Source organism: Trichosurus vulpecula (genome assembly GCF_011100635.1).
Source record: "Trichosurus vulpecula isolate mTriVul1 chromosome X unlocalized genomic scaffold, mTriVul1.pri SUPER_X_unloc_1, whole genome shotgun sequence".
NCBI lineage: Eukaryota > Metazoa > Chordata > Mammalia > Diprotodontia > Phalangeridae > Trichosurus > Trichosurus vulpecula.
The window spans coordinates 8,539,234-8,561,581 of NW_023494377.1; the positions used below are offsets into that span (position 1 = coordinate 8,539,234).

Sequence of the window (22,348 nt, forward strand, 5' to 3'; positions counted from 1 at the left end):
TCCAGAATGTATGTGTTTGGTGGTTGGGTTCCTCTTGTCATGGATGACGTCAAAGTGGCCACACATGAGAAGGAGTGGAAGTGCACCAACACACTGGCCTGTCTCAACTTGGGTATGGCTCCTAGGCTGGCGGGCTCAATCCCTACCCATTGGACAGGGGGCGGTGTGGGCCCTGGGCCCAGCAGGACAGTTGGACCCTGATTTCCCCAGAACCAGTCTTGAATTCTTCTGTAGAAATTCATGAGGCTCAGAGTCTAGTGCACACTGATGGTTTCCTCATCCTTCCCTCCCCTGCCCCAGACACCATGGCATGGGAAGCTATTCTGATGGACACACTGGAGGACAACATCCCCCGGGCTCGAGCTGGGCACTGTGCTGTGGCCATTAATACCCGGCTCTATATCTGGAGTGGGCGAGATGGTTACCGAAAGGCGTGGAATAACCAAGTCTGCTGTAAGGACCTCTGGTACCTAGAGACAGGTAAGATGACTTTCTGAGGCAAGCTAGATTTGGGCAGGCCCAGGGGCATAGACGGCAGCTCCTGCTTCACCGGAAGCATTCCACTCGCTCCCTTCTGATGTATTTGCATTTACAGAAAAGCCTCCTGCCCCATCCCGGGTGCAGCTGGTCCGAGCCAACACCAACTCCCTGGAGGTGAGCTGGGGAGCAGTGCCAACAGCTGACAGCTATCTCCTGCAGCTCCAGAAGTATGACATTCCTGCTGCTGCTGCTGCTGCCACCTCACCTGCAGCCAACCCAGTTCCATCTGTGCCTATCAATCCCCCCAAGAGCCCTGCCCCAGCTGCAGCAGCCCCTGCCGTGCAGCCACTGGCCCAGGTTGGCATTACACTGCTCCCACAGGCAGCTGCAACCCCCCCAACCACCACCACCACCATCCAGGTCTTGCCGACAGTGCCTGGCAGCCCCATCCCTGTGCCCACCACAGGTCGGACTCAAGGTGAGCCATATGGCCACGTGTTGAGCTGGCCTCTGCCTGGTTGGGGAGAGCAAGGGAATGGTCTAAGGGAGACCTGACTTTGTGGACAACTGAAATTTGTATTCTACCAGAGGATGGGTCATTTAGTCAGATCTTAAACTGGGTGAGCATTGTGTGAAAGGAGGAAGCAATATAGTCTCTACCCAGATGGTGATTCCAGTCTGAGAATGGCACAAACAAAGCCAGGTACCCAACTAGGAACAGTGGCCTTGAGCTTTAGCTACCTGGGGGGGACAGTAACACTGGAGTACAGCGCGCTTGGTGGGATTAGCCTGCAGAGACTCTCGGAAGGAGCCTCTGCTCTGCAGCCATGCAGTGGGCATGCCCTCCTGAAGTCCAGCATGCCCACTCTCCTTTATTGGCAGGTGTCCCTGCTGTTCTCAAAGTGACTGGCCCCCAGGCTACAGCAGGAACTCCCCTGGTCACTGTGCGACCAGCCAGCCAACCTGGAAAAGCTCCAGTTACTGTGACTTCGCTGCCTGCTGGTGTCCGAATGGTTGTGCCGACACAGAGTGCCCAGGGGACAGTGAGTTGATGCCCAGTTGGTTTTGCCACAAAAGGATATTGGAGAGAGATGCTCTGTTGCCCTTGGAGGAGAACACAGAAAGAAGCTAAAAGCCTTTGCAGGCCTTGAGAGGAATGGCTTGTATCTGATTTGTATCCTTGAGAATACAAATAGGGAGTTTGATGATTAAAAAACCCTGTGGCCGGAAACTTGGGAATCCATACTAGTCTTTGGAATGTTACTTTGGGGTCAGGAGTTGGGGATGGCAGTCTTGATGTAGATCATTGGGTCCCTCCCCTTGCTCTCAGTTGTGTGGAGGGGAGAAAGGAGGACATTCTGGGAGGTAGCTCTTTTAGCTGAGGGTCCATTGAAATAGAGGAGAGTGTCCTCTAGCCCCTAGTCCCATGGGCCCAAAAGGCAAGGCAAGTTGGGACAGCTTGAACTCCGTACTCCAGCCCAAGCCAGGTCTTCTTTTTGCTTCTTTTGTGTTTATTTTTTTTAGGTGATTGGCAGCAACCCTCAGATGAGTGGAATGGCAGCCCTGGCAGCAGCAGCTGCAGCCACCCAGAAGATCCCTCCTTCCTCAGCTCCCACAGTACTGAGTGTCCCTGCAGGGACCACCATTGTCAAAACAGTAGCTGTGTCTCCTGGCACCACCACACTTCCAGCCACAGTCAAAGTGGCCTCCTCGCCAGTCATGGTAAGCCCTTGTCTGCCTCTGGAGGCAAGAAACCTTGTGTCTGCTCCTTCTTCTGGGTGGAAGTAAGATGTCCCAGGTATCACCATGATCCTCCAGGCTTAGGAAAAGAAAACCAGAGCCCCCAGTGTTGTTTTCCGAGTCCCGAAGGAGAACAACAGGCTTTAGTGAGCAGAAGAAAGTTTGGGACCTGAGATTGATTGGGGAGAGCTTCCAAACTGGGGATGTGGGGGTTTCTGCCACATGGAGTAGCTCAGTCCTTCCCTAGGATTCAGGGAAACCTAGACCAAACTCTTTCCCCAAACTATGGTAGCCACGACCGATACGTCTGCCTTCCTTCATTGTGTGTTCTCGCCACAAAGGCGGGAACTTTTAGGGCTCTTATAGCATAGTATCTGGAGCTCTTAGTTTTCATTTTTTTTTTTGAGCCCACTCAGGTATTATCTCTGGACACCCCTAAAATTGGTGCTTCACACTGTCTCTCTTCCCTCCACCTCAGGTGAGCAACCCAGCCACCCGGATGCTAAAGACAGCAGCAGCTCAAGTGGGCACATCAGTGTCCTCAGCTGCCAACACTCCCACCCGCCCTATCATCACTGTCCACAAGTCAGGCACTGTGACTGTGGCTCAGCAAGCCCAGGTGGTGACCACTGTGGTTGGTGGGGTCACCAAAACCATTACTCTGGTGAAAAGCCCCATCTCTGTCCCAGGCGGCAGTGCACTGGTGAGTAACAAGCTTTAGTGGGGCAGCATCCAAACCGAATTCCCAGTCAGGGGCTCGGGACCTGGGTCAGCCTGACTGTAGTTAGCTGGAACCTTAGAGGTGCATTCTGGGAAAGTCCTCACCACAACTACCATTTGGCTTCTTGCGAAGCCTCTGCCCTATTTGTTCTGACTTGTTTTTTTTTTTAAATTAGATTTTACTTTTTTAATTAACAAAAATATGTATACATAAGCCAAACAAATGCCTGAATTGGCCATGTCTAAAACCTCTATCTCATCTCCCCTTTACTTTACAGATTTCTAATCTGGGCAAAGTGATGTCAGTTGTTCAGACCAAACCGGTTCAGACCTCAGCAGTCACAGGCCAGGCTTCTACTGGCCCTGTGACTCAGATCATCCAGGTAAACGACCCAGCCTAGGGCAGCAATGGGGGAGATGGGCTGATGAGTTCATCCTTGTAACAGTAATTTTGCGAAAAGATCGCAACAAGCACCTTTCCAGATTTGTGGCACTTCCCTAGTAAGTGACTAAAAGAGAATTATCGGTGATTTCTTTTACCAGGACTGATTATCAAGATTTGATTGTTTGCTATGGGAATGGCGGTGGGGTGGGGGGAGTGGGGGGCGGGCAGGGAATATAAGGAGGCAAGTGTCTGCCCTGGAGTAGCTCAGGGGAGAGACAAGACTGATGGGGGTGTGAATGCTAAGTGCCAACATGTTTCTTCCCAAAATGCCTCAGGCCAGGCCATCAGCACGTGGCAGTAGCAGGAACAGCTAGCATTTTAGACCACGTGAAGGTTTGCCAAGCCCTTTACAAGTGTGATCTCATTTGAAGGAAGAAAAGAGGAGAGGAGTGAGTGACCTGGGCTGCTGCTGTTTACCTGCGCCTACTACAAATGTCACTCATTACATTTTTTTTCAACCAAAAGAGGTTTGGAGCTAGGGCAGGCGCACGTAAATGCATGTATGTATAGAGATTTTTTTTAAAAACCAGCAAGAAAGATTCTGATGCTCAGTTCTCCAAGGTGATAGAGCTGTCCCTCCTTCCCACTTCTCTTCCTCACCCTGCTTCTGCCCTTCTTCTCAGACCAAAGGACCCCTGCCAGCCGGTACCATTCTGAAGCTGGTAACGTCAGCAGATGGCAAACCTACCACCATCATCACCACCACCCAGGCCAGCGGGACTGGAACCAAACCCACCATCTTGGGCATCAGCAGTGTCTCCCCCAATACCACCAAACCGGGCACCACCACCATCATCAAAACCATCCCCATGTCGGCTATCATCACCCAGTCCGGAGCGACGGGTAGGGGCGTCGGGCAGGGGCCGCGCGATATGTACCCGAATACAATTACTCTCCAAAAGTCACCCGACACAACATCCTGGGTGTCCCCCAATGGGCTGAATTCTGAGTCGGGGTATAAGGTCCAGGCTGGTGAGTAACTGGATTACGAGGCTGGAGAGAGCAAATGGGGCAGTTTGCAGTTCTCTTATTTTCCCTTTTTCTTTTTTTTTTTTTCAAGCTTTAGGGGGGAGGTGGCAGGGTAGCTATGACTCTTCCTTTTAGGACACTTGGAGGGGTGGAAGGTAATAGGCTTGGGAGTAAAGCACCGGCTGAGCCACAGTTGGCTGGAGGTGGGTTTTGAGGGCAGAGTTGGCAGTTGTTGTCTTCTACCAGAGCCTGACCAGGTACCGGGCTTGCTTTTCCTCTCCCATCCTTCCAGGTGTAACCAGCAGCCCTGGTATTAAATCCCCCATCACTATCATCACCACCAAGGTCATGACATCGGGCACAGGCACACCTGCCAAAATCATCACTGCTGTCCCCAAAATTGCTACTGGACACGGGCAGCAGGGCGTAACCCAGGTAAGACATGCCTGCCGCCCCACTGGCATCATCCTAAATTCAGCTAGACTGTTGCCTTCTCCCCCACACTTTGAGAATATCTCAGAGCTTCTTCTGCCTTTCTTGGGCTGTCCTGGAGTATTTGCTCAGCCCTCTAACCTTTGGCATTACAGGTGGTGTTGAAGGGAGCCCCTGGACAGCCAGGCACCATCCTTCGAACAGTTCCCATGGGTGGGGTGCGGCTCGTCACCCCAGTCACAGTATCAGCTGTCAAGCCGACTGTCACCACCCTGGTGGTAAAGGGCACCACAGGTATATGTCTGGGAGACAGAAGGGAATCGGGTCGAGCACTTGGCCGGCCTCTGCATCCTTCTTATCTAAATCCTGCTGCCTTACCAGAGGGGAAAGGGGGAGAATGGCGTGGAGGTACTGTGCCCCCAGGTTGTCTGGCCACAGAATCAGGCATGGGACCCAGGTATCCTCCCTGGAGGGCACCATCAAGCCCATTCCGATATTGTGTCTTTACACTCAGCTCACTTTCAAGAGCTTGGGGCTTTGATTTTTCTTTGCTGTTTCATGTCCCACACTCAGTGTATTTACCATTGCAAAATTCCTCCCGCTGTCCCCGCACCCCCTCCTCCCCCCGTACTGTTTTCCCCTTTAAACTTACATTCTTGCCTGTCTCAACTCTAGGTGTCAGAAATTTTCTCCCTGGTACCTGCCATCTCAAAACCTATAGAGCTAGTCTTAGCTAAGAGAGAAAACAGGGAGCTCTTCACCTCCTGTGGGAGTGGGGAGGGGAGCGAGGCCGGTAAACTGATGGGGCTAGCTGGGAAGAAGCGGCCCCTTCTCATCTGGTTTCCCTTTCCCTCCAGGAGTCACAACCCTTGGCACTGTGACTGGTACGGTGTCTACCAGCCTTGCTGGAGCAGGTGGGCATAACACTAATGCCTCCCTAGCCACTCCTATCACCACCCTGGGCACCATTGCCACCCTTTCAAGCCAGGTGATCAATCCTACAGCCATTACTGTGTCAGCTGCCCAGACCACTCTGACAGCGGCAGGAGGGCTCACCACCCCCACCATTACCATGCAGGTAGGCCCTTCCTCCGCTGGCACTCAGCCAGACAGCTCACCACAGAACTGATCAATATGGTAGCATGATGAGCAGGCCAGGCTGGGTGGCAGGAGAGCCAAATTCTCACTGTACAACTCTGGGCAAATCCTTGGGTCTTAGCTTCCTGTAGAATTATCTCCCATCTAACCTCACATGGCAACACTGAGTAAGGTGGGGGGAGAAACCCCAGTTGCCGTGTGGATAAGACTTTGAACATTTCCCTAACAAGTTGGGTATGGTCTCCTGGATTGGGGGCGGGAAGAACACTTGACTTCTGTGTTTGTGTAAGTGACTTCCTTCATTTCTCCACTCTCCTCTCCCTCCCTGGGCAGCCCCCAACATCTTCCAGGACTTCAGAAATTGGATTCCCAAATTAGCCTGAAGGGCTGGGGTTGGCTTTCTCACTGTACCATACCCACTGCATACATCTTAGGAGACTGCCTTGGCCTCAGAGCTGAGCCAAGGTGGAGAGGATTGGGGAGGATGGGAAAGGAAGGGGACGGCGGGGAGAAGAGACTTGATGGACTGGGGGGGGGTTTCTACTTTCTGTTTTTTCCTAGCCTGTTTCTCAACCCACTCAAGTGACGTTGATTACCACACCCAGTGGAGTAGAGGCCCAGCCAGTGCATGACCTGCCTGTCTCCATCTTGGCCTCACCTACGACAGAGCAGCCCACAGCCACAGTCACAATCGCTGAATCAGGCCAGGGCGATGTGCAGCCCGGCACTGTCACATTAGTGTGCTCCAACCCCCCCTGTGAGACCCATGAGACGGGCACTACTAATACAGCCACTACAACTGTAGTAGCAAATCTTGGGGGTCTCCAGCAGCCAACCCAGGTCCAATTTGTTTGTGACAGGCAGGAGGCAGGTGCCTCACTGGTGACTTCAGCAATGGGACAGCAGAACGGCAGCGTGGTGCGGGTCTGTTCAAACCCCCCTTGTGAAATCCATGAGACAGGCACCACCAACACTCCCACTGTGGTCAGTGCCAACCTAACAGTCCCCACACTGCTAGGGGCAGGGCAGATTGTGTGCTCCAACCCCCCCTGTGAGACCCATGAGACAGGGACCACCAACACGGCCACTTCTAGTATGGCTGGGCAGCACATGTACTCCAACCCCCCTGGCCAGCCCCTGGAAACAGGTACCACCAATATAGCTGCATCGAACATGGCTGGGCAGCAAGTATGCTCCAACCCCCCGTGTGAGACCCATGAGACGGGTACCACCAACACAGCCACTACCGCCACATCCAACATGACTGGGCAGCGTGTGTGTACAAACCCCCCGTGTGAGACCCATGAGACAGGAACCACCAGCACTGCCACTACTGCCATGTCCAACATGGGCTCAGGGCAGCCAGCAACTGCCAGCCAGCAGCGTGAGACACATCACACTCACATAACCAATACCCCCACCACAGCCCTATCTAATACGGGCACTGGGGAGCCAGAGGGAGCGCAGGCTCCCGCCAAGGCCCCTTGCCAAACCCATCAGACCAGCGCAACCAGCACCACCATGACTGTGAAAGCTGCTCCCCGGGTTTGCGCCAGTCCATCCTGTGAGTCTGGTGCCACCGCCACAGGTTCTATGGGGCCATCAGCTAGTGGGGGTGGTACCAGCACAGGCTTAGGGCAACTAGCCTTCATCAGCCGGCAGTCTGAGGTACAGCATACCCACACAACAAACACCCCGACTACAGCCCGGTCCACCATGGGCGCTGGGGAGGCCAATGGGGTACAGGGGCCCACAAAGCCCTCATGCCAAACACATCAGACCAGTTCCACCAGCACCACTATGACTGTGAAAGCCACAGAGGTGCTTTGCCCGGCCGCTGCCGCCGCCTCCACCTGTTCCAACCCACCTTGTGAAACGCATGAGACTGGTACCACCAACACAGCCACTACCTCGAATGCAGGCACTCTCCAGCAGGTGTGCTCCAACCCACCCTGTGAGACCCACGAGACTGGCACCACACATACGGCCACCACTGCCACCTCCAATGTAGGCTCCAGTCAGCTTGGGCAGCAGATACCTGCTAGCCCTCATTGTGAGACTCACCAGACCACCTCCACTGGCACCACCATGACAGTCAACTTTGGTGTCCCACTCTCTGGGGCCAGCCCCTCCCAGAAGACCCTGGAGGCAGCCTTAGATTCTGCAGCAGCACCAGCCCCCTCCCCAGGGCAGAGGGTGTGTACCAACCCCCCCTGTGAAACCCATGAGACAGGCACCACACATACGGCCACCACTGTCACCTCAAACATGAGCTCAAACCAAGGTGAGTTAGAGGCAAGTGATCCTTTTGTTCAGGCCCCCAACCCTGATTCTAGAACAGGAGTCTTTGAAATGGGAACTCCCCAGGGGGAAGGAAAGTTGGATTTGCTAGGTGCTTGGCCCCCAATCACATCTTATGATACCTCTGTGATGAGTTGGGCAGGAGAAACCAGCCAAAAGTCTTAAGGTCATGTTCCTCTGGAGTGGCACTATAGGAGCTAGAACCTTACCCCTAACTCAGGTTTCTTCCATTGGGCCCCACGCCTCTTTCCCCACTTCTCCAGAATTTCAAGGGAGAGATGGAAAGTATCATTAGGCCCTTCCTTCACCAAGTGTATCCCAGCCCAGCTTCCATTCCCAACCCACCTATTTCCCTTACCACAGACCCACCGCCAGCTACAGGTAATCCAGGGGAGCCAGAGAACACCCAAGGAGAAAGCATGGCCACCACCAGCTCCAGTACCATGACCACAACAGTGTCTTCCACCCAGACCCGAGCTGTGACCACTGTGACTCAGTCCACGCCAGTTCCTGGCCCTTCAGTGCCGGTGAGAAGCCATTAGCCCTTCCTTTCCAAACCAGATGGGTTGGGGCACCTTCCTGGGCAAGGTCTTTATTCCTGGCTCCTCATGTCCAGAAAAGAGCTCTGTGGGGTGCCATGGGCCTCAGACGGGATGTTGGGGTTGGATGAAGCAGCCCAGCTGGGAAAACGAGAGGGATGACCTGAGTCCAGGCCAGCATCTGGCCTGGCTGCCCAGCATCCCCCTGCCCTTTATTGTTCCCGTCCCAAGAAACCCCTGCTGGCCATGTCCTCTTAGTTCTCCCTTGGCCACATGGATAGATGCCCTTTCCCCTTGTCCTGCACCAACCTTTGCTCCCAGCTGCACTTTTAGCAACCCCTTTGTCTTAGTTGTCTTTGCATTACCACTTAGCAAATTCTGAATCTGCCTTCTCCCCAGCCCTGTGTGGCCCCTGGGTTGTTGAGTGTTGACCCTGCACCACTGTCTCTTGTCCGCTTTGCCACTTCTCCTTCCAGTATGACGTTTCTTTTCTCCAATCCTCCATCTACCCAAGTGTGACTCTCAGTGCTCTCTCTTCCCCGGGTATAGAGGGCAGGGCGCTACACACCCATGCCAGCATTTTGGCAGGAAACAGATGGGATAGAAGAGGAGCAAGTTGGGTGGGGGGAGGGCTGCACAGCCATGCCTGCCAGGTCAAGAGGCCCGAGGGCCTAAAGCAGCAGCCATTGCTAGGCAGCAGATTTGGCTGTCTTTCCTAAGCCCACTCTCATCTCAGCAGCAGCTTTACACAAAGCCCGCTTAGTTCCAAGGAGGCAGGATTTGGAACTTCCATTTTGTAGAGGTGAAGCAGCAGAAACTCAGGTTACTATGGTTACGGAAAATTAGTTACCAGAACCTTGGAACTAGAACTTGTGTCCCCAGCCCTTTCATCCACATCATTGCAGCTTTCATGGGTACACTTCCCCACCTCTCCCCCCAATAAAAAGCACGTAATTTTAACATTTCTGAGGAGAGCCTCAGGAAATAATGGTTTGTGATTGTTGCTTCTCATCTGATTGCTACCTCCCTCCAACCTTGTAGAACATTTCAGCGATGACGGAGATGCCTCCTGATGCCATGGCTACAGAAGCGTCTGTCTCAGCCACAATAGCAGTGGCTGTGACTAGCGCAGACGCGCAGGAGGTGGCCCTCTCGGCCACAGACATTCTCCAGCCCTTAGAGGAGATCCCATCTGAGACAGAAGCTCCGCAGCACCTCTTACAGCCCCCCTCTGCTTCTGGAGGGGAGCAGGCCGAGGGCCCATCGGCCACTCACAGCCCTGACCTACAGGCAGCAGTGGACATGAGTGGGGCTGGGGCGCCCTCCCCAGGCCAGGAGGCTGCCAGTTCAGCAGTGGTGACCGCTGTCATGGTGCAGCCGCAGCCGCAGCCTGAGGTGGACCAATTGTCTCTGCCCCAAGAGCTGATGGCTGAGGCTCAGGCTGGCACCACAACCCTTATGGTTACAGGCCTTACCCCAGAGGAATTGGCAGTGACGGCGGCAGCAGAGGCTGCAGCCCAGGCAGCAGCTACTGAGGAAGCCCAGGCCCTGGCAATCCAGGCTGTGCTCCAGGCAGCCCAGCAGGCCGTGATGGGTAAGTTTCTGGCAGAGGGAATCTGAGTAGAAAGGGACTCCAGAGCCACCCATACCTGTTCGAGGATGCTGCCATCTCTGCCGACTCAGTGAGGTGGCAGTGACCTATTTCTTAAGGGGTGATGCGATGTGGCAGGTTGGTGTGGAGGCCCGAGAGGGGGCCTGCTGCAGATAGGCCACAGCTCAGAGCTACCACACGGAGATCTGAGTGACTCTAAGGCTTCAGGGGAATGAGTGGGTGGCAGGCAATAGAGGCCAAGTGTGGGCAGAGGTTTGAGGAGGAGGTAGCAGAAGAGCAGACCAAGAAGCTAGGCTACTCAGCTGAAAGCCCTACTTGGTGCTAAAGAGCAGTGAGAAATGAGGGTGGTAAGATGCAGAGGGCATGTTGGACTGTCCTCTCATCAGGTGGTGGGTGGCACTGGAATGGGGTGGTCTCCAAAAAGCCTGGCAGCTTGGCCATACTCCCCAAACCTGGGGTAGGTAAGGGACATAGGGTTCTGACTGCCACCTGGGGAGCCAGGGCTGATGTCATTCCTGAACTAGCTAGAGCTCTGATTACTGTTCCTTCGGCCATGGAGCAGGTGCCGGCGAGCCAATGGACACGTCCGATGCAGCTGCAGTGGCCCAGGCGGAGCTGGGGCACTTGACCGCCGAGGGCCAGGAGGGGCAGCCTACTTCCATCCCCATTGTGCTGACCCAGCAGGAACTGGCTGCTTTGGTGCAGCAGCAGCAACAGTTGCAGGAGGCTCAGGCCCAAGCCCAGGCTCAGGTGCACCATCACCACCACCACCTGCCCACTGAGGCTCTGGCCCCTGCTGACAGCCTCAATGACCCAGCCACGGAAAGCAATGGCCTCAGTGACCTAGCCAGTGCTGTCACCAGCACTGTGGCCCTTCTACCTTCCACAGCAACAGAGAGTAAGTGGGCGCCTTGGCCACCCGAATGGAGTGTTGGCCAGGAGTAATGTGGGGATCACTCTGGGATCCTTCCGGTGTTGGGGCCTGAATCGATCCTTAGGGAACACACAGTTCTTGTTGCCTACTGCCAAGCTCCCCCCCACCCCCTGCCATCACCTTCAGACTTAAGGTGACTTTCAGCCCTTTCCTCAGGGAGCAGACAAAGATAAGAAGCTCCTGGAGGCGGCCAACCGGCCTTAAGTGTTTGCCTCTGTGGGGTGGAGTGATTTAGAGGGAAGAGACGTGGATTCAAGACTCACACCCCAGGCTTCTCTCAAAGTCCTCTTCGCAGTGAAGTCCACTTCACAGTTCTTGGGAGAAGAAAACTCATTTAAGGAAGAAGGCAACAGCCTGAAAGCATGTGCCCTCCTGTGGCAATGGCAGGGCCCTGTTGCCTCTGGCAGTCGCCACAGGGCCAGGATAGCAGCTGTGGAAGAAGGTGCAGGGCACAGGATGTGAGAGCCAGGTCTCCTTAGGACCTCTTTCATCGGCCACTTTGTTTTCCCAGGTTTGGCTCCATCCAACACGTTTGTGGCTCCTCAGCCAGTGGTGGCTAGTCCAGCGAAACTCCAGGCAGCTGCTGCCCTGGCTGAGGTAGCTAATGGCATCGAGTCACCAGTGGGGGTGAGTTGGGTGCGATGGTCCTCAAGGGAACACAATCCCTCCAGATGTCCTGGAGATTGACTCGATCCCTTGATTGTTTTCCCTAGAAACCAGATCCCCTGCCCCCACCCATGAAAGCCACAGCGAAGAAGGAAAACCAGTGGTTTGATGTCGGGGTCATCAAAGGCACCAACATGATGGTGATGCACTATTTCCTGCCTCCAGATGATGCCCCGAGTGATGTGAGTGCCCCCAGGAGTGTTTGCCCCCTAAGCTCAAACCTGGGGGCCTGGATGTGGCACAGAGGCCCCCACCCCCCCAGGTTCACTAGTAACTGAGTTCTTTCCTGTTTCACTGTCACCTCTTGCTAATGAATAACTCAATGGAGTCAGATGCCTTTCATCTATTCGTTAGGTACAATGGTAGGACCAGAGAAAAGGTTCGGCTTTTAGGTGCTGAGACAATTGGAGGAGAGAGTCATTCCCTTAATTAAAGCAACAGCTTGTAGGTCCTTTTGTATTGACTTAAATTATCAGCTTCTCTCCTCTCCCCTACACCCTGCCTGCCTGCCCTCCCCCCCAAGCTCACTGAAAAGTCCTTGGTGGGAAGCCAGACAGGTAGCTTCAGCTGACTAACAGTTAGCTATATTTTCCCTTCCTTTACCCAGGATGACTCAGGCACTATCCCTGACTACAACCAGCTAAAGAAGCAAGAGCTCCAGCCAGGCACAGCCTACAAGTTCCGTGTCGCAGGTATCAATGCCTGTGGCCGGGGGCCCTTCAGTGAGATCTCAGCCTTTAAGACTTGTCTGCCTGGCTTTCCTGGGGCTCCCTGTGCCATTAAAATCAGTAAAGTAAGTATTAACCTGAGTCTGGACATACCTTATGGGGCCCCTTCTTTACCTGTCAGGTTTGTCCCCAGCCTCTCTCTTTGTGGAGTCCTCTTTACAAAGTACCAGAGACAGCTGGGAAGGCTTATGGTGAATGGAAATGGGTAGTGTTCATTTGGGAAGGTTCTGAGCTAGGAGTTGGTTCCCAGGTGGAGGGGTAGGGTGAACACAGGAAACATATTTGTCTGCCTGGAATGTGGCCATAGGAAGTCTGAGAAGCAGTGTGGTGTGCGAGCCCTAGACCTCAGACATAGTCCTGGTGGCATTACTGCTCCTACTAATTTAGTTGCATGACCTCAAGCAAGCCTCTGTTTCCCTACTTATAAAGTGAGGTTGAACTAAATCACTGATATCTGTTCTATGAGTGTCTTGCTGTGATCTAGCAGGAGATGGAGTAGGGGAGCATGTAGCTGTGTTTCAGGGTCTCAACCTATGTTAAATTTTGGATCTTTGGTTGCCACTTGTTCCCCATTCTGTAGTAAAGCATTTGCATAGTCGCATCTCAGGCTGACAATGGTAGCCTTAGGTCTTTGGTTTTTTACTTCTCTCTCTCTTTCCTCTGCACCCCAAAGAGTCCAGATGGTGCACACCTCACCTGGGAGCCACCTTCAGTGACCTCAGGCAAGATCATTGAGTACTCAGTATACCTAGCCATCCAGAGCTCCCAAGCAGGTGAACCGAAAAGCTCAGCCCCAGCCCAGCTGGCCTTCATGCGGGTCTACTGTGGGCCTAACCCGTCCTGCCTGGTGCAGTCCTCCAGCCTCTCCAATGCCCACATTGACTATACCACCAAGCCCGCCATCATCTTCCGCATTGCTGCCCGCAATGAAAAGGGTTACGGCCCTGCCACACAAGTCAGGTGGTTGCAAGGTAGGCACTGTCCATGGGAGGGGAATTGGGGACTTTTGGGTAGGATTTGAAGAACACCTCTGGCAATAGGTTGGGCCTCTGTCAGGCAAAAAGGTTTGTGCTCTATAGGTCATCTATTAGACCATGGTGCTTTGCCTCCCCTTCATGGCGGAGGTGGGGAGTTTCAGAACCCTATCCTGAGGTTTGGAGAGACAAAGAAGATCTAATCCTTTGCCTTGAGGAGCTCATAGTCTCATGGAGAAGACATTTGAGGAAGGGAGGGGACAGATAGAAGGACAGTAGGGGAGGGAAGCAGCAAGGGCCCCATTAAGGATGGGGCTGAGAAGATTAGTGATTTTTTTTTTTTAAAGATAATGTGTGTGTATATATGTGTGTTGATCCAAGGTGATTCACAACTTGAGTCCTGAGTGGAGAGCCTGAAGAAGGGGCCCTGTGCTCTGATGAGGGAGTTGGGATGCCAGCATGTGGCATTTTAGGTGCAAATGAAAATTGTGGAATTAAACAGGTCTGCAAAGGACACAGCTGTCAAACTTGTCTCTGCCTTGAGGTCCGTTCTCCCCATGTGTCCACGTTGCCTTGCTTCACCATTCCTATTCACTTCTTTCTTTCCATCCTGTATCTTCTGTTGTAGAATCTAGCAAAGACAGCTCCAGCTCAAAGCCTGCCAGCAAGCGGCCCTTGTCCTCGCCAGAAATGTAAGCGGGGCCTCCTGACTATGGCTCATGAAGGCTTGGGGGGAAGTGGGGTGGATAGTGGGGGGCAGATCTTAGCTCCAGTGGGAGGTAGGGAGGATGCCCGACACTGTCCATAGGAAGCTTCCTGCCACTGAGGTCTTGAAAATCTGAGAAAAACACTGGGAGCCTGTCCTGACTCTTCTTTCCCCTTTCCCAAGGAAATCTGCTCCAAAGAAATCCAAGGCAGATGGCCAGTGAACGGCCCCTTCTCCCAGATGCCCGCCCCTCTCCCCGGCCCCCTGCTCTGCTTCAGAGATGCCGCCTGCTGCGCCTTGTGCAACTTGTCCCTCCCCAGCCCCCCTACCCGGCACCTTTGGAGCCTCCCTCTGCCCAGTTTTCTTGCTCTCCGTTTTTGTTTTTGTTTTTTAAGGGGTGGGGAGGACAAGTTATTATGAAGAAAGCACATTTTAATGTTGAGTTGGGAAGGGAGAAAGGTTAGCTTGACAAAGAGGAGGAGAGGCCTTCACACCCTGGCCCCCCCGTGCTGAATTTTGCATGCAGTCCCAAGCCTCAGAGACAGTAGGTGGCCCCTTGGGCCTCCCCCAGGAGGTAGCGAGGGGCGGGGAAGAGGACAAGGGGCCCATTGGCAGTCTCCCTCTGCCCGTGGATGCTCTCAACAGCAGCAATCCTATGTAGGTTTTATGCTTGCTCCATATTCATAACCTTTGAAAGAGAAACTTAAAATTCCTTTTTAAAACAAAACATTTCTTCATTCTTGGTTTCCCTGGGGTTGCAGAGGAGACAGGTATGGGAATGGAGGAGGAGAATTTGAGCCACAAGAAAAGCAAAAGAAACCAATAAAGGGCACATAGCCTTCTTCTTTGTCTTCCTCCTCTCCATCCCTCCCTCCAAAGACTGCCCTGAGGCCAGTCAGGGCTAGGCCAACCTCACGGACATCTTTTGTCTTTTTATTCTTTTAGTTTGGAGCCACCCAAGTTCCTTAAACGCACCTCACCCCTGTTCCCTCCAAGCCTGTGATTCCCCAGGACCCTGGCATCACAATCTGCCCCCTTTCCCCTGCACAGAGCAGGGGGCAGCATGGGGGGCACGGCTTGGTCTCGAAGCTGCTTTGTAATGCCACACGAGGGTGAGGGAGCCCCAGACGAATTAGGGTCAGGGGAAGGGAGGAACTGGCATCATTTTTTTAAGTAAAAAATTGAAGAAATGAAGCTCATTTTTATTACAATCTTATAGTATGTGGGGCTTTTTTCCCTTTGGGGGGGGGGTGTCTTTTAGCAATGTACAAAACGGATTACTTTTTTTTTCTGGTTTAGTGTCAGTCTTGGCAGGGATGTCCTGGGGAGGCTAAACTGGCCAGGATGAGGAGAGGATGGCACCCCTGGGTAGTGTCAGCAGAGACAAGAGACTTTAGATACTTTGGTTTCTCTTGACTGCAAACACATTGCATGTTGCTGGTCCCTTAACTTTCTGCTGGTCCAGTTCCCCTGAAGGAGGAGGGTATGTCAGGTTAATTGGGAGGAAGGAGGTGATAGCAACACGGTAAACGCAGGCCCCCTAGTCACCAGGCAAGTTGGGCTAAATCAGGCTGGTTTTCAGGAAAGGTAACGTTGGAACATGCCGCCTCCCCTAGCACCCCCAATCCCTTTGTTCAACTCCCTCCAGACCCTGCCCTGACCAGCTAGGGCCAGTCCCAAAAGGAAGTGTTTCTTGCGCAGATGGGGTCAGAGTAGACAGCTGCCCCTTCCCCCTCCCCCAAACTTTTGAATTTTGGGACAGGGGAATTGAAAGGGAAGAGTGGAAACTTGCATTGGAAGAGGTTGGAGTTTGGTGATTGGAGGGGGGTGGGGTGCTCTTTCTCAAAGCCAGCAGCTCTGGCCTACAGATTCCATGAATTTGTAGGCCTTGCTCTCCAGCTTCACCCACCTGCTCTCCTGAAGCATAGAGCCAGTGAGTCGGGAGCTAAACTCAGTGTAATAAGGCAGGGTGGCGGGGGGGAGCCAAGCTCCCCAGTGCCCAAAATCTGCGTTGGCAAAATGAGCACTTTGCAAAATGCTGTACAAACAATTTCCAAACAAGCAGCCAGCCTTGAGGACCTGGCTAGGGTCTCTCAGTTTTTGGGCCAGCCTGGAGAGGTAGCGACCGCTCTCCTTTTCCCCACTCACCCCACTCTTCACCCCTCTGCTGTCGGACCCTCCAAAACTGCAGGGCCTCTCTTCTTTTGTATTATAGTATATTTCACTGTGGACAACTTTACTGTTTAGTCTCTTAGATTCCATTCGCCTGGTCCTGCCATCTGTTTTTCTTCATCTTCTACCACCCACCCCCTTTAATTTCTCGCTTTTTTTTTTAAGAACAGCTGTTCTTTCTTCCATTGTAGAGCCCCCCTCCCCCTGTGACTCAATATTACCCTAGTGCTATGTTGTTTGTGCTATTTTGAACAATAAAATACGTTTTTTTGAAATAACCATGTGGTTGTCTTCTCCCCCACCCACAATCCTGGAACTCTCCAAAGAGCATCCCCAAAGGCCCAGAGGTGGAAAACACATGTTCCCTTGCTCTCTACCTCTGCTCTCCAAATGGAAAGTACAGTGCTTTGTTTGGGTTACTTGAGGCATGGGGCCCAGCTTAGAGGGAGTTTCTAGCCTTCCTTTAGAGTGAAGCTTGCTACCCAGGAAGACTAGCTTCAAGTCCCACTTCTAACCAGCTGTTTGGCTTTGGACAGGTCACTTTCTGGATCTTAGATACCCCATCTGCACAAAGGTGGAGATGACAGAGATGACTTTTAAGGTCATTTAAGAGGCCACCTTAGCTTATATCTCGAAGAAGTAATGTGTTAAAATAATCTGTTGGCTCTGAGCTCCCCTAGTATAACGTGGAACTGAGCACAGGGACCAGGAAGAAAAGGGCGGAGGAAAGGTCCTGGGTGTGGGACGGAATGTCCCAGGGTGTCTGGGTGTGATGTAACTAGCTGCTTTGCTCCTTAAGACTTCCCCTGCTCAGTTCCCTCTTTGCATTCTTTGCTCTGGGGTAGAGGGAACCAGGACAGGGATCTAGCAACATTTGGGGATGAAAATGAGCTAGACTCTGGGGTTCCCTTCTCTTCTTGTTTATGTCACCTGCTGTTCCCCAGTTTGCCAATTTGATCAGAGAATGCTAGAGGCAGAAGAAACCAATCAGAGTCTAATCTCATCTTTCCCCAGCTAGAAAAAGCAAATTTTGTTAGTTAAAAAGTGGTGGTCTCATACCAAGTTGATTTTAGAGCTAGGAAGTCCCTTTTGTTGCTAAAGGCCAGCTGGTTCCAGAGGAATCTGAATTGGGTTTTGAGCTATCCTGAGGACTCAGGATACTTCGCTCTAACAGATCAACCCCCAGGGCAGGATTTCACTTTGCCCCTTCTGAAGCTGGGATCCCTCTCTGGCTTCTGCCTTCCCTTGCCCTCTCCACCCCCACCCCCCTTGCCTCTTTCTGAGGCCCAGGTGAGGAAATCCTTCCTCCATCACATGGGCTTCCAGTCCTCTCCCTTCTCTGCAGCACTTGTCACCCAGCACTGTCTTGTTTCTCTTAGTGGACAGACCCAAGGATTTCTCTTATGTGCCTGTCTTCCTGACCCCACCACTAAGCACTGGGCTGGATACCCCAGAGATGCTCGATAATGTCACCCAAGAAGGCCCTTCCTCTCTGGGCTAATACAGTGAGAAGGTTGGGCCTGATACCTGGCTTCGGAGATACCTTGCAGCTCTTCTCCCAGGAGCCTATGCTCAGCACTGTTGGGGAAATAGAAGGGGGGAAGCCCTGGCCCCTAGAGAGCTGTCAGTCTTGCTGCTAAAATGGAATTCACTCCAAAAATAGGGCAGTGTGTGCTTTGAGTCAAGCCTGTCTACAGGGGCTCAAAGGAGAGAACAAGTGAGTTGTTGGGAAGGCTTCACAGCAAAAAGCACTTAGAGTGGGACAGGTAGGGACTAATAAAGGATTGGGGATGGGGAGCAACTGAGAGCAAAGGCAGGAATAAGGGAGATATGAGTGGCTTCAGGAGAAGGTATGTGAAAGGGAACAAGTGAAATGGAAAGGTGAATTGGAACCAAGTCATCATGGAGAACCTTTAGTGCCATGCTAGAGTGGTTTGGACTTTATCCTGTAGGCAGCTGCAGGAGCCATGGAAACCTGAGCAAGGGGGGTATGATCAAATCTGTGCTTCAGAAAGATGGAGAGGTGGATAAAAGAGAAAGGATGGCCTATCCCAGTCTCTGGGCCCCGGGGCCACATGTCCTCTCCTCCACCCCCACCTCCATGGGCACAGTGCCAGCTGCGTGCTGTTCCCCTTGCCTCTCCTTCCTCGAGGCTGTGTGCACCACAGCCTGCAAGACCGGCGTTCTGTAGATTGATTTCCCTGGGCATGGGCAGTGGTGAACCTGATTCCTTGCCCCCCCCAGGAAGAGACCAGACAGCTCATTATAGGTCAAAGAGGGGGAAGGCTCCTTACACAAAAGCATTGGAGAAAGGGCCCTTTCTCCCTCAGCCTGGGCCAAGAAGGTTAGTTGCCTAGGTAAATCTCTCCATCCCAACCTTTTGAGAATAAGGGGTTCCCTTGCCCACTACGCTGGTGACTCTCCCATTAGGAGTAATATGGGCTGCTCTCCTGAGGGAGTGCTCTCCTGAGCTCTTTGATTGCGATGCTTCTTTTTTTAATTGTTATTATTTTAAACATTTTTAAAATTTTTGTTTCCAACATTCACTTTTATAAGATTTTGATTTGCAATTTCCCCCCCTTCCTCCCCTCCCCCCTCCCCAAGACAGCATGTAATCTGATATAGGCTGTACATGTACAATCATATTAAACAGAGAGAAAATAGTGTGCTTTGATCTGCATTCAGACTCCATAGTTTTTTCTCTGGATATGGACAGCATTTTCCATCATGACACTTTTGGAATTGTCTTGGATCATTGTATTGCTGAGAAGGGCTAAGTCTATCAAAGTCAGTCATTGCGCACTGTGGTTGTTACTGTGTACAATGTTCTCCTGGTTCTGCTCCCCTCACACTGCATCAGTCATATAAGTCTTTCCAGGTTTTTCTGAAATCTGCCCACTCATCATTTCTTATAGCACAATAGTATTCCATTACCTTCGTACACCACAACTTGTTCAGCTATTGCCCAATTGATGGGCATCCCCTCTATTTCCAGTTCTTTGTCACCACAAAAAGAGCTGCTATAAATATTTTTGTACATGTGAGTCTTTTTCCTTTTTTATGATCTCTTTGGGATACAAACCGAGTAGTGGTATTGCTGGATCATAGTTTTATAGCCCTTTTGGGCATAGTTCCAAATGACTCTCCGGAACGGTTGGATCAGTTCACAACACCACCAACAATGCATTAGTGTTCCAATTTTCCCACACCTCCAACATTTATCATTTTCCTGTTTTGTCATGTTAGCCAATCTGATAGGTGTGAGGTGGTAGATGGGGGGTGCTTCTTGATCACAAGTGAATGAATGAATGAAAAAGTATTTACTAGGCAGTTACTATGTATGAAGCATTAAGGATACAAATAGAAAATTAAGATAGTTATGGGATCAAAGCAGAGACAATTAACAGGTTGCATCTTTGAAAGGCCTAATGGCTACTAGATCAGGCTGAAAGAGGGCCAGCAGGGGAGGGGGAGGGATGTCCATAGGCTGCTGTTCCAGGAATTCTGGGCTTACCTGCTCTATGGAGTCCACCAAGACTCTGCTCAGTCAGCTAGGTGACACAGTGGATAGAGTTCCAGGTCTGGAGTCAGAAAGGCTCAATTTTGTGAGTTCAAACCTGGCCCCACATACTTACTAGTTGTGTGACCCTGGGCAAGTCACTTCACTCTGTTTGCCCCAGTCTCTAAACTGTAAAATGAGCTAAAGAGGGAAGTGGCAAGCCACTTCAGTATCTTTGCCAAGAAAAACCAAGTGGGGTCACAGAGTTGAGACATGATTGAACAAAAACGAGAAGCCTTTGTTCATCTCCATTAAATCTACAAGATTTATTCTGTCTCTGGAGAGGTTGGACACAAAGATAATGGTGAGTGTTGATTAGAGTTTGAGTTATGAATGGACATGAAGCATAAACCAGCACCCCCACCTGCCAGCCAAGCAAGTTGGTCTTGTTCCCAAGCAGTAGGAATGGAAAGTGCTCTTGGGCGGTGTTGGGGGCGGGGGTGGGAATGACCCACAGTAAGAAGGTCTTACTTCAGGTTTCCAGCACAGGGAACCCATAGGAGCTCTGGTAGAATTCTACAAGCACAGAGTAGAACCATTCTCGACCTGCTATATCCCAGACTGAAGCAGGGCAGAGAAGGAGATCCCGGAGTTATAACTCCATCCTTTCTGTTCTCAATCCCTCATCCCACAGGTCGGTTGTTATCCTTCGTTCCTGAAGAGGACCAAAATGACATCACTATGTTGGAGTTGAGGTACAGTGTGTCCAATTGTGGCTGATCAGACCAATATGAGCTCGGAAGGTTCTACCCCAGGTTGGGCACAAATAATCCTTGTGAACATTTGGGGTGGATTCTCTAAACACGCATCTCGTGTTTCTTTTGAGCTACTTCAATTCTACTTTGCTCATAGGGCACAACACCTTTTCTGATGAGGGCACACCATGCTGGGCAGTCCTGTGTCAATATCTACCATTCACACAATCAATTCCAAAGTTCTTCAGAGAGGTCTTGAGAGTGTCCCTGTGTCGCTTCTTCTGACCACCATGTGAATGCTTGCCCTGTGTGAGTTCTCCATAAAATAGTCTTTTTGGCAAGCGTACATTTTGCATTTGAACAACGTGGGCAGTCCATCGTAGTTGCGCTTTCTGAAGCAGAGTTTGAATGCTTGGCAGTTTAGCTCGAGTAAGGATCTCAGTGTCTGGTACCTTATCCTGCCAGATGATCTTCAGAATCTTCCTAAGACAATTCAAATGGAAGCAATTCAGTTTCCAGCATGGCGCTGGTAGACTGTCCAGGTTTCACAGGCATACAGCAATGAGGTCAGCACCACAGCTCTGTAGACCTTCAGTTTGGTGATCAGTCTAATACCTCTTCTCTCCCACACTTTCCTTCAGAGTCTCCCAAACACTGAGCTAGAGGTCTAACAATGCATGAGTCAACCTCATTATCAATGTGTACGTCCCTGGAAAATACACTACCAAGGTAAGTGAATTTATCCACAGCATTCAAAACTTCTCCATTTGCTGTAACCAATGGTTCCACGTATGTATGGTGTGGTGGTGGCTGATGGAGCACTTGTGTTTTCTTGGTGTTAATTGTTAGGCCAAAATTAGCACAAGCAGCAGAGAACTGATCCATACTTTGTTGCATCTCAGCTTCAGAGGCCGCACTGAGTGCACGATCATCTGCAAACAGAAAATCACGCACCAGTACTCCCTCCACTTTGGTCTTGGCTTGTAGCCTTTTCAAGTTGAAGAATTTACCATCAATGGTAGCTGACCTTGATGCTGTGTTCATCTTCATTGAAAGCATTTGGCAACATGGCTGAAAACATCATGCTAAAAAGCATGGGAGCAAGCACAGCCTTGTTTCACTCCATTCGTGACTGGGAAGGCACTAGAGCATTGTCCATTATCTAGACCCCGGGCAAGCATGCTGTCATGAAATTGGAATACAAAGCTGGTGAACTTCTCCGGGCAACCAAATTTTGACATAATTTTCCGTAAGCCCTCACGACTGATAGTATCAAAGGCCTTGGTCAGATCTACAAACATTGTGTATAGATCTCTGTTCTGCTCCTGGCATTTTTCCTGGAGTTGTTGGGCAGTAAACACCATATCGACTCTTCCTTGGCCCTTTCTGAACCCACAATGGCTCTCAAGTGGATGACCATCTTTGAGATGAAGGATTAGCCTATTAAGGAGGATTCTGGCAAGAATCTTGCCAGCAATGACTAAGAAAGAACAATCTCTTTCCTTTACCTTTATAGAGATGGATAATGGAAGCATTCTTGAACTCCTGGGGGATAACCTCCTCTTGTCGTATAACCTG

At 51.6% G+C, this 22,348-nt stretch overlaps 1 protein-coding gene across 3 annotated transcripts in view; it reads left to right on the plus strand.

Annotated features, from left to right (window-relative positions):
• The window catches only part of HCFC1 (host cell factor C1), a 29,481-nt gene extending 12,687 nt beyond the window's left edge, over positions 1–16,794 (plus strand). Inside the window, exons 6-26 of one of the 3 annotated variants that reach the window (XM_036740494.1) lie at positions 6–112; positions 301–480; positions 596–958; positions 1,363–1,523; positions 2,005–2,202; positions 2,699–2,923; positions 3,219–3,323; positions 4,009–4,228; positions 4,647–4,789; positions 4,942–5,080; positions 5,644–5,864; positions 6,446–8,168; positions 8,549–8,712; positions 9,766–10,318; positions 10,899–11,234; positions 11,782–11,897; positions 11,984–12,118; positions 12,544–12,729; positions 13,338–13,635; positions 14,267–14,330; positions 14,528–16,794. In XM_036740494.1, the coding sequence (XP_036596389.1) occupies positions 6–112; positions 301–480; positions 596–958; positions 1,363–1,523; positions 2,005–2,202; positions 2,699–2,923; positions 3,219–3,323; positions 4,009–4,228; positions 4,647–4,789; positions 4,942–5,080; positions 5,644–5,864; positions 6,446–8,168; positions 8,549–8,712; positions 9,766–10,318; positions 10,899–11,234; positions 11,782–11,897; positions 11,984–12,118; positions 12,544–12,729; positions 13,338–13,635; positions 14,267–14,330; positions 14,528–14,567 (5,677 nt within the window). In that variant the 3' untranslated portion in view covers positions 14,568–16,794. Of the gene's footprint in view, positions 1–5; positions 113–300; positions 481–595; positions 959–1,362; positions 1,524–2,004; positions 2,203–2,698; positions 2,924–3,218; positions 3,324–4,008; positions 4,358–4,646; positions 4,790–4,941; positions 5,081–5,643; positions 5,865–6,445; positions 8,169–8,548; positions 8,713–9,765; positions 10,319–10,898; positions 11,235–11,781; positions 11,898–11,983; positions 12,119–12,543; positions 12,730–13,337; positions 13,636–14,266; positions 14,331–14,527 lie in introns of all 3 variants that reach the window. The other 2 variants (XM_036740492.1, XM_036740493.1) reach the window with 2 other exon arrangements.
• The last annotated feature ends 5,554 nt before the right edge of the window (positions 16,795–22,348 follow it).